Source organism: Amblyraja radiata, chromosome 7, assembly GCF_010909765.2.
Source record: "Amblyraja radiata isolate CabotCenter1 chromosome 7, sAmbRad1.1.pri, whole genome shotgun sequence".
NCBI lineage: Eukaryota > Metazoa > Chordata > Chondrichthyes > Rajiformes > Rajidae > Amblyraja > Amblyraja radiata.
In genome coordinates, this window is record NC_045962.1 from 29,399,219 (window position 1) to 29,411,509 (window position 12,291).

The window sequence follows — 12,291 nt, forward strand, 5'->3', positions numbered from 1 at the left end:
GTTCCATTAAAAATATTAAGTAACATACGATTTTAGAAATATTATAAAAAAGATCATATAGCTACAAGTAATACATTTCACTTTCATTTTTGTTGTTGTTTTCTTCAATGACAAAAAAGATTACAGGTCATTGATAAAGGCTTTCAAAATTACAAGAACATTTCTGCAGGAGGAACATGAGAGACTGATTTAACTCTGTGAAATTAGTTATGATCGGCAAGGAACGATGATTATAACTTTATAGATGATGGAATGGTAACCTGTAGAAAAAAGGAAGTACGGATTCTTTAACACGGGTTGGGTTATTTCAGATGGGGTTATAGACACAGTAAAACCATTTGAGCAGAGAATTTGCAAGAATACAAGAATAAGAGAGTTGGAATAAAAATGGATACAAAGTGCTGGAGTAACTCAGCAGGTCTGGCAGCATCTCTGGCAAACATGTATAAGTAACGTTTCGGGTTGAGACCCTTCTGGACAAGACCCTTGGCTGAGTTCCATTTCACGATCTAGCATTACTCTCGAGAGCAGAAACTGCAAGTGCAGGTTTACAAAGTAAGGCACAACAGGCTGCAGTAACTCAGCGGGTTAGACAGCATGTCTGGAGAACATGGACGGGAGACATCTCAGTTCGGAACCCTTCTTTAGTCTGAAGAAATGTCCCAACCATAAACATCACCCATGTTCTCTAAAGATGCTGCCTGATCCGCTGAGTTACTCCAGCACTTCTTGTTTATTCCTGAAGACAGAATGGTTTAGATAATATTATATGCCCTATTTTCTTTGATCCTATGATAGGAAAGACCAACTCTCCGAGGTGTTGGAAGGCTGCCAGTAAATGTGGGGATAGAAGACATAATCCTCCGAAATTTCCACCAGCGCCAACGGGATCCCACCACTAGCCATATTTACCCATCTCCACTCCTTTTGCCTCCCGCAGAGATCATTCCCTCAGCAACTCCCTGGTTAACTCATCCCTTCCCACCCAAACCATCCCCTCCCCAGGTACCTTCCCCTGCAACCACAGAAGTTGCAACACCTGTCGTTATACCTCCTCTCTTGACTCTGTCCAGGGACCCCGACAGTCCTTTCAGGTTAGGCAGAGGTTCACTTGTACCTCCTCCAACCTCAACTACTGTATCCGTTGTTCAAGATGTGGACTCTAAAACATTGGCGAGACGAAACGCAGATTGGGCAATTGTTTCGCGGAACACCTTCGCTCAGCCCGCGTGAACCAACCTGATCTCCTGGTTGCCGAACACTTTAATTCTCCTTCCCATTCCTACACAGACCTTTCTGTCCTCGGTCTCCTCCATTGTCAGAGTGAGCCTAAACGCAAATTTGGGGAACAGCATCTCATATTCTGCTTGAACAGCTCACAGCCCAATGGTATGAATATGAATGGTATGAATATTGATTTATGTCACTTCAGCTAGCCTCTCTCTCTATCCCTCCCCCACCCAGATCACACTAGCTTCTCGTTTTCATCCAACAAACAGCAAACAATGGCCTGTTTCATATATCACGTTACTTTTTTACATATCTTTCATTCATTGTTCTTTATCTCTCCACATCACCGTCTGTATCTCTCATTTCCCTCATCACTAACCAGTCTGAAGAAGGGTGTCGACCCGAAACATCGCCCATTCCTTCTCTCCAGAGATGCTGCCTGAGTTACTCCAGCTTTTTGTGTCTACCTTCAGTTTAAACCAGCACAAGATTCAACATGTTTTCAAAACCAAAAGAAAAATTGAACAATAAATGTAATCTTTGTTTTGGTTATTTATGCGGAACTGGTTCAAAGTAATAGTAGTACATGCCTCAATCGTCATCTATGTATATTGTGATCTAATTACCTTCTTTTAATTTATAAATCCTGTACCATGAGCTCGTTATCCTTGATATCTACTTTAGTTATTTATGAAGGAAAGTGTGACTGTACAACACAAAGGATTCACGCAGGCACCACTGTTGTATAGTTGCAACATTATCACCCTTGCATAGTTGTTTACTGGTACTTCATTTTACCTGATAGTAGAATTGAATACTAAGACCAAATTTAAAAACAAAAATCAAAGCACTCTCTAAATTACACAAATGTTTTGCTTTCAGTTTATGTTCGGCCAACAGTGCAGTCAGAAGTGCAGAATCCAATGGATTTGTGTTAGGAAGGTTTAGATGTGCACGTATCATGTGGCATTTTTCAGTGGCACTTTGTCAAATGCCTTCTAACCATATAACCATATAACCATATAACCATATAACAATTACAGCACGGAAACAGGCCATCTCGGCCCTACAAGTCCGTGCCGAACAACTTTTTTTCCCTTAGTCCCACCTGCCTGCACTCATACCATAACCCTCCATTCCCTTCTCATCCATATGCCTATCCAATTTATTTTTAAATGATACCAACGAACCTGCTGCCACCACTTCCACTGGAAGCTCATTCCACACCGCTACCACTCTCTGAGTAAAGAAGTTCCCCCTCATGTTACCCCTAAACTTCTGTCCCTTAATTCTGAAGTCATGTCCTCTTGTTTGAATCTTCCCTATTCTCAAAGGGAAAAGCTTGATCACATCAACTCTGTCTATCCCTCTCATCATTTTAAAGACCTCTATCAAGTCCCCCCTTAACCTTCTGCGCTCCAGAGAATAAAGACCTAACTTATTCAACCTATCTCTGTAACTTAGTTGTTGAAACCCAGGCAACATTCTAGTAAATCTCCTCTGTACTCTCTCTATTTTGTTGACATCCTTCCTATAATTGGGCGACCAAAATTGTACACCATACTCCAGATTTGGTCTCACCAATGCCTTGTACAATTTTAACATTACATCCCAGCTTCTATACTCAATGCTCTGATTTATAAAGGCTAGCATACCAAAAGCTTTCTTTACCACCCTATCTATATGAGATTCCACCTTCAAGGAACTATGCACGGTTATTCCCAGATCCCTCTGTTCAACTGTATTCTTCAATTCCCTACCATTTATCATGTACGTCCTATTTTGATTTGTCCTGCCAAGGTGTAACACCTCACATTTATCAGCATTAAACTCTAGTTTTTTTCTTTCTTGCTCTAGTTTTCCTCTGAGGTCAGGATCTTGCATAGCATATACAATAAACAGGTTTTGCATTCCTCCTAACTCCTATGCTGTTCTTGAATCCTTGAGTTGGTGTGCTGAGGGCTCAAAATTCTGAGATCCTTTTATACCATATTTTGCGATGTGCATTTTGTCTTAAGAATAAGGGGTTGGCTATTTAGGACTGAGATAAGGAAAAACATTTTCACCCAGAGAGTTGTGAATCTGTGGAATTCTCTGCCACAGAAGGCAGTGGAGGCCAATTCACTGGATGTTTTCAAGTTAGATTTTGGGTTCTTAGGGCTAATGGAATCAAGGGAAATGGGGAAAAAGCAGGAATGGGGTACTTATTCTGAATGATCAGCCATGATCATATTGAATGGCGGTGCTGGCTTGAAGGGCCGAATGCCTACTCCTGCACCTATTTTCTATGTTTCTAATGCAAAATATCTCATTCCGGTCTAGCTTGCATCCAGTGACAGGTAAATTCACACATTGTGCCTTATGGCCAGGGTATATATATTTCTAGCTGCAGGAATCTCCTCCTTAGCAGCGTAAGTCTACCTGTGATTTCACAAACTAACAATTATTCTACTTTTCACAATTCAGCAATTCTGAGATGATACTGACTAATGCACTAGTTTAGTTTAATATAATTTGGTTTAGAGATACAGCATTGTAACGGGCCTATCAGTCTACTTTGCCCATGCTGACCATCGATCACCCATTAACACTAGCTCTATGTTAATACAATTTCTCATCCACTCCTTACACACTAGGGCCAATTTAGAGAGCTCAATTAACCTATAAACCTGCACGTCTTTGGGATGTGGGAGGATACCAGAGCACCAGACGGAATTGTTTTTGGTCACAGAGGGAACGTGCAAACACCACACAGGCAGCACCCGAGGTCAGGATCGAACCTGGGTCTCTAGCGCTGTGAGATGGCAGCTCTACCAACAATGCCTCTGTGCTATAGTGTTGACTTCCTCAGCAACTGAAGTAAGGAAACCGGAGCCATAACTGCCCAAATGTTAATGAAGAAAGGCTATATGATGAAATGAAAAAAGGTTGTACAAAGCAAGTCAAGTCAATAAGAGAGGTGGTTAAAAAGTTAGGATAACTGCCTTCTGCATATATATGCAAATATGTGTCTCTTTCAATGGATAATGTTACCACAAGACAGCATGTCCATACATAATTTAGTTTGTTCATTATACATCATTTTGGTGCTTAAATTGGGATTTGTCAGTAAAGGAAACAAAAAGTTATCTTTTCTGCACCAGTACACAAAGGAACTTGTCAACTTGCTGCCAGTTAATACTAAATTATTCATCTTTAGTCAGGTGCTCTGCAAAAGTAGAGTCTCCTGTGCATAGTTCATACTGCTATTTGTGCACTGAATTTATGAGTTAAAAGCAAGATCTTTCAAGGAAGGTGCCTTCATCCATTGCATGCAAGGAAAGTTGGTTGTAATCTCCTGACATCAGATGAAAGTAGAAACAAGAAACTTTCTTCTCCCCACCTGCCCATTTACAATCAGTCTGAAGAAGGGCCTTGACTCAAAACGCCACCTATCCTTGTTCTCCAGAGATGCTGCCTGATCTGCTGAGTTACTCCAACACTTCGTGTCCTTTTGTGGTTAACCTTGTTTCTACAAGGAACTGCAGATGTTGGTTTACAAAAAAACCCACAAAGTGCCGAAGTAACTTATGGGGGTCTGGCAGCATCTCTGGAGAAACAGTCTGAAGAAGAGTCGTGACCTGAAATATCACCTATCCATGTTATCCAGAAATGTTGCCTGACCCACTGGGCTACTCCAGCACTGTGTCTTTTTTAAAATCAGGTAAAAAGAACCAAACTAGTTCTCTTGACATAGATGAAACAAATATATTGAACATATATCAGCTGATAACAACAATTAATTGTAAGGGTGGTGTAATAAGTAATTTCTTAATCTATGTTAGATAGAGTTAGTTTGGACATTGTTTGCATTAGTACTGAGTGATGCTCTATCTAGAGCTTTTCAGCGTATTACATCCAGATCCAGATGCTATCATAAGTGGTCATCAATATTTCTCTGTGTATATCTTATGGAACCATTTGCTCATTATTCATGTAAATTGCTTCAAGTTCACATGTTGAATTCTCATGGGCTTGACTATATTTCAAATGTTATTAGGGGTATACCAGAAATTAGCCTAATGGTGCTAATTTCAAGATATTACTCCTTTATTTGTAACGCTATAGTTTTGTAAAAAAAAAGGGACACTTTACAAATTGAGCTATTACTATCTTCTTTATCATTTATTTTAAAAAAAATAAAGAATCCAATCAAAGAAAATCAACAAACTGGTCTGCTTTCATGAACCAATTAAAAGTTGGCTATACAAGTTACCTTATTTTATTCTTTATTTTGCCATGATGGGATTTATCTTTGGATATATTATATTATAGAAGTTTAGGTTGTAAATTATAGATGTATCCAGTGCTTTTTTTTCACATAGTAAGTGCCACTGCAGTATACTGGCACCTCTAACATGCTAAATGTCATTATTTTGTTTTCAGCCCATTTGACACATATTCTTATTCTACATACTCTGAAGAAGGGTTTTGGCCCGAAACGTTGCCTATTTCTTTCGCTCCATAGATGCTGCTGTACCCGCTGAGTTTCTCCAGCTTTTTTGTGTACCTACATATTCTTATTAATTGTGCATACCACCTTTTTGTGTACAAAAAAATCACTGGATGTAACAACTGTTTGTCCATGTCATGTTATTTAATATTATTTTGCACACTAGGTATTTTTCAGTTTGCAGAAGTTGCAGACTTGCTTATCGAAGTTCAATTCTACATTTAATGGAAGAAAGGTATTTTGGTAATCCTAAATCGCCATAGAATATCGACTATCATAACTGCAGCCCATCTTTCATGTCAACCAACCTTTCTTCAAAAAGCTCTGGGAAAATATCCACACTTAGAAAGTTTCAAGACAGTTCATTGAAAATGTCAGCATGGCAATTTTCTTATTAAAAAGTTATTTAAAAAGTATCCACTTCCTTTAGCAGTGGGGTTAAAAGCCATTGGCTACAGATTTAAAGTAACTGGTAGAACATCAGGTAACGGTGCTTTGTTTCATCTGGAGGCCTGTGGACATGTGGACATGCCTGAAAGGTTGATAGATGCAAAAACCCTTAAGGCACGTGGATGTATACATGAAGTGCAATGATCCACAGAGTAAGGAACAAGCGTTAGATTGTGGGGTTGACTAGGAAGTTATTTTTTAATTGTATAGGCATAATGGGCTGAATGGCCAGCTTCTATGTTGTAAATATTCTGTGATATGACTACCATCCAAAATTGATTCATTGGCTGTAAAGCACTTAAAATTGGGAAAAGTGCAAGTATTTCACTCTCAATTATGTCTAGCTTTCTTGTGGAATTTGAGTTGTCTGCGAAATGGAGTTTATACCCTGTGTGAAAGTGTCTGATGTGCATGGTGTTATTGGTTCTCATTAACAAAGAATGCGGGGAAGTAATTGTTCACAGACTTCCACAATGGCACATAAAGAACTTCAGCTGTAATGTAATATACTTTTACATTTAATTCATGATTATTTATACTGTATTACTTTGTTTCAAAGTCGATAAACTTGTTTCCTGTAGGTATTCCTCAAGTATTATCAAGTAGAACAGTTAAATTTGCTGCTCAGAGAAGTCATTGCCAGCATTGTGATTATTCAAGCCCACATCAAAGGCTGGCTAGGAGCCAAGAGATACAAGAAAGCACGAGCGGAAAAGCAAAGCGGTGCCATCATTATCCAGTCAGGTACGCACAAAACTCATTGCTTGTAGTAAAGTTGTGGAATTAAGAATAGAGAGGGAAAAAATTATCTTGGACCATTTTCAAGTCCAAGATTGGTGGTGTGCTTGATGCACAGGCAAAAGCCGCCATCCTGTATTGCATTGGCCCTTGTACATATTTCTGCCTTCAATTTGGGGATCCATCGAATGCATCTTGCTCATGTACATTAGGCCAACTATAATACTCTGGGCTGCCTAAGGATCGATAGAACCACTGGTTCAGTGGTTTGGTGATTTTGAGGACAATAAATATTTACCGTGGAGAGAAATAGATAGGCAAATACAACTCGTAGGCCCCTCTCAGTCATGACTTACCATGAGTGATGCATCCTGGTCAGATGCAAGCCTGGGCGATGACATATGGAGGACAGGCTGTTGCCCATGCAGCACGTCCCCCCTCTCCACATCGCTGGTCGATCCAAAGGAACAGTGGAGGTTATAAATCAGAGTTTTCCCTCTCCTCGATGGACTGCCTTCCCAGGCAGACGCACCCCATCTGCCCGAGACTCGTGGGGGCAGGAGCGTCTACCTTCCCGTGCAGGTCTATAGCACCTGTCCACTGCCCAAAATAACTTGCTATGTTTTCATCCAAACATGTTCCATACTCAAAGTTCAGCATATCTGATTTTGTTGACATTTCCCTCAACTTCTTCCAGATTTTACATTGTTGTGCTTTAATCCATCTGGGTGGATCAGTGGTGTAGCTGTTGTGTTGTTGCCTTACAGCGCCAGAGAGCCGGGTTCGATCCTGACTATGGGTGCAGTTTGTACAGAGTTTGTTCATACTCCTAGTGACCACGTGGGTTTTCTCTGTATCTCTAAAGTTTCTGTATCTCTGATGTTTATCTCTAAAGTCTAAAGTAAAGTCGATAAACATCAGAATCAAGAGCCTTAGAAACCTCATTTTCCAGTCTGTAGTGGAAGGTTGATAGTTGCTCTGTGCCTAAATTACAAACAAAACATTAACAGCATTAGTCTAGAGCTAACTTTCCTGTGTAGTGATACCATATCCAATTGCTCTTAAGTGAAGCACAGGCCTTACAATATATTGTGCGTTTCTTTTAACATAAGCTGTACATTTTAGCACATTTTCTTTGACATAAAAGACACTGTCAGCTTAACGCTGGTATTTTCAGTATAGGTTGAGCCACATGTTGTCGGCATGCAGAAGAAACAGGATGTCTGGTGTAGGAATGGATTTAAAGCTTTGCTGTTGTGACTTACAAGAACTACCAGCACATGCTTAGATAATTGCCCCAATGTGCTCTCTTTCCTTTGGAAAATGAGACCAACTTCCTCCACAATGTATCATATCATATGGCCAGTGGTTTACCGGATGTGTCAGATTTGCAACGCATTTTATAATCCCAGTTTGAATCACCATATTCATAAGCAATTTGAATATTTAAGCTTGTGATTATATTACAGAGGGCCACATTTTGTACCTCACAAACTTCAAATTATACAGCTGCAACGTAATTAATATCACTTTTAATTGTTCCCAAGGTAGCCAGTCCAAAATCTAGAATTAACCAGAATAAGATTCCAACTGAATGATTTATACTGCAAGTACTGACTGCAAGTTTAATTCGCATCCATTTGTTGATGTCAGTATTGACCACTGCTGAATAAGAAATTCATTCCCGCTGTAATGTCTATTCAGAATCTATTTGGACAGATGCCTTTGTTTTCTTGGTAATTAAGCTTAAAACTGCTAAGAATGTACAAGGGAAATAATTTGTATATAAGAACATAAGAAATTGGAGCAAGAGAAAGTCTTTAACCTTCTTGAGACTGGAATGTCAATCAATATGACCATGGGTAATCCTTAGTCTCAATTCACTTTGCTTTCCCTTCTCCAGATTATTGTAATTTCTTAAATATACTCTGTGCAAATGCTTAAAAGAAACATGGCAGGTAACAGTAACGTTAGTCGTAGAGAGCCTGATAATGGGGAATGAATTTTGACTTACAATTTTCTAAATATCTATGTTAGTATTTTCAATTATTTCTAAAATCAATAGAAATGTATAATTTATATTAGTTACACATTAAAATCATTAAAGAAAACTCCCCCTTTTCTTAAAATTGGTAAAAAATTGCTTTGAAAAGAAAAGCGCCATTTGCCCACCAAGTTATACGACATTCATTTCAATTCTTCTAGGAGAATGCAGACCAGCCAAAGGGAGATTGTCTTTAATAATTATGCATCATAACCAATTTATTCCTTCCTATCACTGGCTCATCATTCCCTCGTTTGTTATTAGCCTGGAGAGCATATGTTGCACATAAAATCTACAAGCAATTGAAGACACAAAGAGAAGCTGCAATTTGCATCCAAGCAGGTATGGCAAGTACTCTTAAAATATCGTTTTACAATAGAGACATAAAATGATGTAAATAGCACTTCTTTCAAAAAGATGCTAATCCAATGATGGAACATTATTTCCATAACTATTTTCAAACATTACTTCTTTTCTTAAATGCTTAAATCAATCTTAGTTTTAACATTTTATACAATGGCATGAAGCCCATAACAATGCAGAATGGGAATTGATGCAAACATTATCAATTTTCATTATGCTTTATTTTTATTTCAGGCCTAAAATCTGCAGATAGTGGCTTGTTAGAGGTCATTGTGGAAGTGATTTTTTCTGCCTGTTGTTTGAAGTATTTTCCATTCTATGACAAAGTCTGGGACATATGTATTTAAATATCTGCCTGGATTTATCAACATTTGGATTCTGTCATCACTACTTACAGAAAATAAAGGTTGAAAAGCACATCTGTAATCAGCGGAAGTTTTATATCACTTTATACGCCCCTGCCTACACTGCCGCTGAGGGTTTTGTATGCACCATTTCGTAAAGACCTTTGTCAAAGATAGAAATTCCTCCATGATACATGTTAAAGATGCAGTAGCATATGCACATTGTACCGTATTTTTTCTTTTCATTCTTATTTCCTGAATAGTGACTAAGTGTACTCTCTACAAACTGCCAATAAGTATTCTTTGTTTTGTGCTCATAACCCTGGCAAACATTCTAATGCCCTAACTGCTTTGATATGACCATGGGTCAATGATTGTGAACCTTCAGATATTCCTTTGCAATGACAGAGGTACTTCTCCTGCCTCATTGATTTAATTCACAGTTCTTACTGATTTCCACACATTGGATTTAGCTTTAATAATATAAGATGTATTGAAATTAAGTTACATTTCCTGCCACCGTCTTATTTTCGGAGTGAATCAAGATCTGCTTGTAATTTACTTTCCTCATCTGTGATCCTACTATGTAAATCTTTAATTGAAAATTTGCTGATGAAACAGTGCACCTGATACATTCCTGAAGATTGCAATGAGAATGAGAAAGAGCTGTGGCCCCAATTGATGATCAATCTGCTGCATCTTATAGAGGTGTACAAAATCATGAGAGGAATAGTTAATGCACAGTGTGGGGGGATTGAGAACCAGAGGACATAGGTTTAAGGTGAGGGGGGAAAGATTTAATGGGAAACCATATGACCCACCATACACAAAGGATGGTGGGTGTATGGAACAAGCTGCCTGAAGAGGTAGTTGAGGCAGGTACTGTCACAATGTTTAAGAAACATTTGGACAGTTACATGGATAGGGTAGGTATACAGGGATATGGGCCTAAAGCAGGCAGGTGGGACTGGGTTTGATGGGGCATGCTGGTCAGCATGGACAAGTTGGGCTGAAGGCTGTATGACTCCATGATCTCCACTGTGTGACTCTTTGATCTCCACTGTATGACTACATGATCTCCACTGTATGACTCCATGATCTCCACTATATGACTCCATGATCTCCACTGTATGACTCCATGATCTCCACTGCCATTAAGAATAAACTTCTGCCTAATGGAATGCCCCAAATTCCTTTTTCAACTCAAAATTCCATCTCGTTACGTAGACTTTTTTTCTAGTAATGTTTTTGTCAAAAACATTTCAAAAGTTACCCTATATGATACCCATGGCCATCTTGAAAAAGTATGTAATGAAATTCAACCAAGATAAAAGAATACATGTGCACTGATTTGAAAACATATACTCAATACATGGTTCAAAATGCAATAAAGAGAAATGCAAGAATGTTGTTCCAATTATTTATTTGATTTCCTGTATATGGGAGCTTTGCAAAAAAATAAGCAGCTTGTGTAATTAGCACAAAGCAGTCTTTTTATATCAGTTTTTTGTGCACCACCTGAGCAAAACAGATAGTTAGGTTAGTCACTAAACCCAATTTGCTGAAGGGTGTTGGGGTAGAGGAAAATTCTGATTGTCTTAAACACAATGCCTTAGACCAAGAACAAGCCTTTTGGTGCTTCCATGTTCTACTGTCCCTTTACAAAGTGTATATTAAAATCTTCTGCAAAAGTCAGCTGCTCATACTTTCAGGGCTCGCTTGCACACCCGGTTGACACTCAGGTGGACCACAAATCCTCTCCTCCATAAGCTGGCATCTTGATCTTCCTAGATGTTCCTGTTCCAATCATCGACCAGATCTTAAAGAACATAATACATTCAGTGCTTTGAAATTGACAACGTGCTGCATTCCATATCTCCAACTTTAGAGAGAAGATTGATACATTATGTTTGTGACTATGAAAATTGGATGCAATTAGATTCAATAGGTTCAATTCAATAATTTGAATTTGATTCCTTTATTGTCATTCAGACCTTTCGGTTTTAACAAAATGTCGTTGCCTGCAGTCATACACAATAATAATAAATAACAAAACATACAATAAACACAAATTAACATCCACCACAGTGAGTTCACCAAGCACCTCCTCACTGTGATGGAGGCAAAAGTCTTAGTCTCTGCCTCTTCCCTCCTTGTTCTCCCTCTGCGCTGAGGCAATCCAGGCCGAAGATGCCGCCCTCCAGTCCAGCGGACCTCCGAGGTGATGTCGCCGCTGCCGAAAGCCGGAACGCCGTCTCCGCTCCGAGTCGGCCCGCCACAGCCTCAGCTCCGAGTCGGGCCACCGCTGCCTCAGCTCCGAGTCCCGCAGCCTCAGCTCCAAGTCCCACTGCCTCAGCAAGTCGGGCCACCGCTGCCTCAGCTCCGAGTCCCGCTGCCTCAGCTCCAAGTCCCGCAGCCTCAGCTCCGAGTGCCGCTGCCTCAGCGATTCGGGCTACCGCTGCATCAGCTCCAAGTCCCGCTGCCTCAGCTCCGAGTCCCGCTGCCTGAGCTCCGAGTCCCGCAGCCTCAGCTGCGGGCCGCTGCCGAAAGCTGGAACGCCGCATCAGCGAGTCGGCCCACCGCTGCCTCGGCCCCGAAGTCGGCCAGCCTCGCGTTGTAAGTCCTGGCTG

At 39.9% G+C, this 12,291-nt stretch overlaps 1 protein-coding gene across 1 annotated transcript in view; it reads left to right on the top strand.

Annotated features, from left to right (window-relative positions):
* Positions 1–12,291, top strand: part of myo3b (myosin IIIB) — a 398,335-nt gene that overhangs the window by 285,848 nt on the left and 100,196 nt on the right. The window contains exons 28-29 of the mRNA XM_033024000.1: positions 6,754–6,916; positions 9,219–9,296. Coding sequence (XP_032879891.1) covers positions 6,754–6,916; positions 9,219–9,296 — 241 coding nt within the window. The remainder of the gene's footprint in view (positions 1–6,753; positions 6,917–9,218; positions 9,297–12,291) is intronic.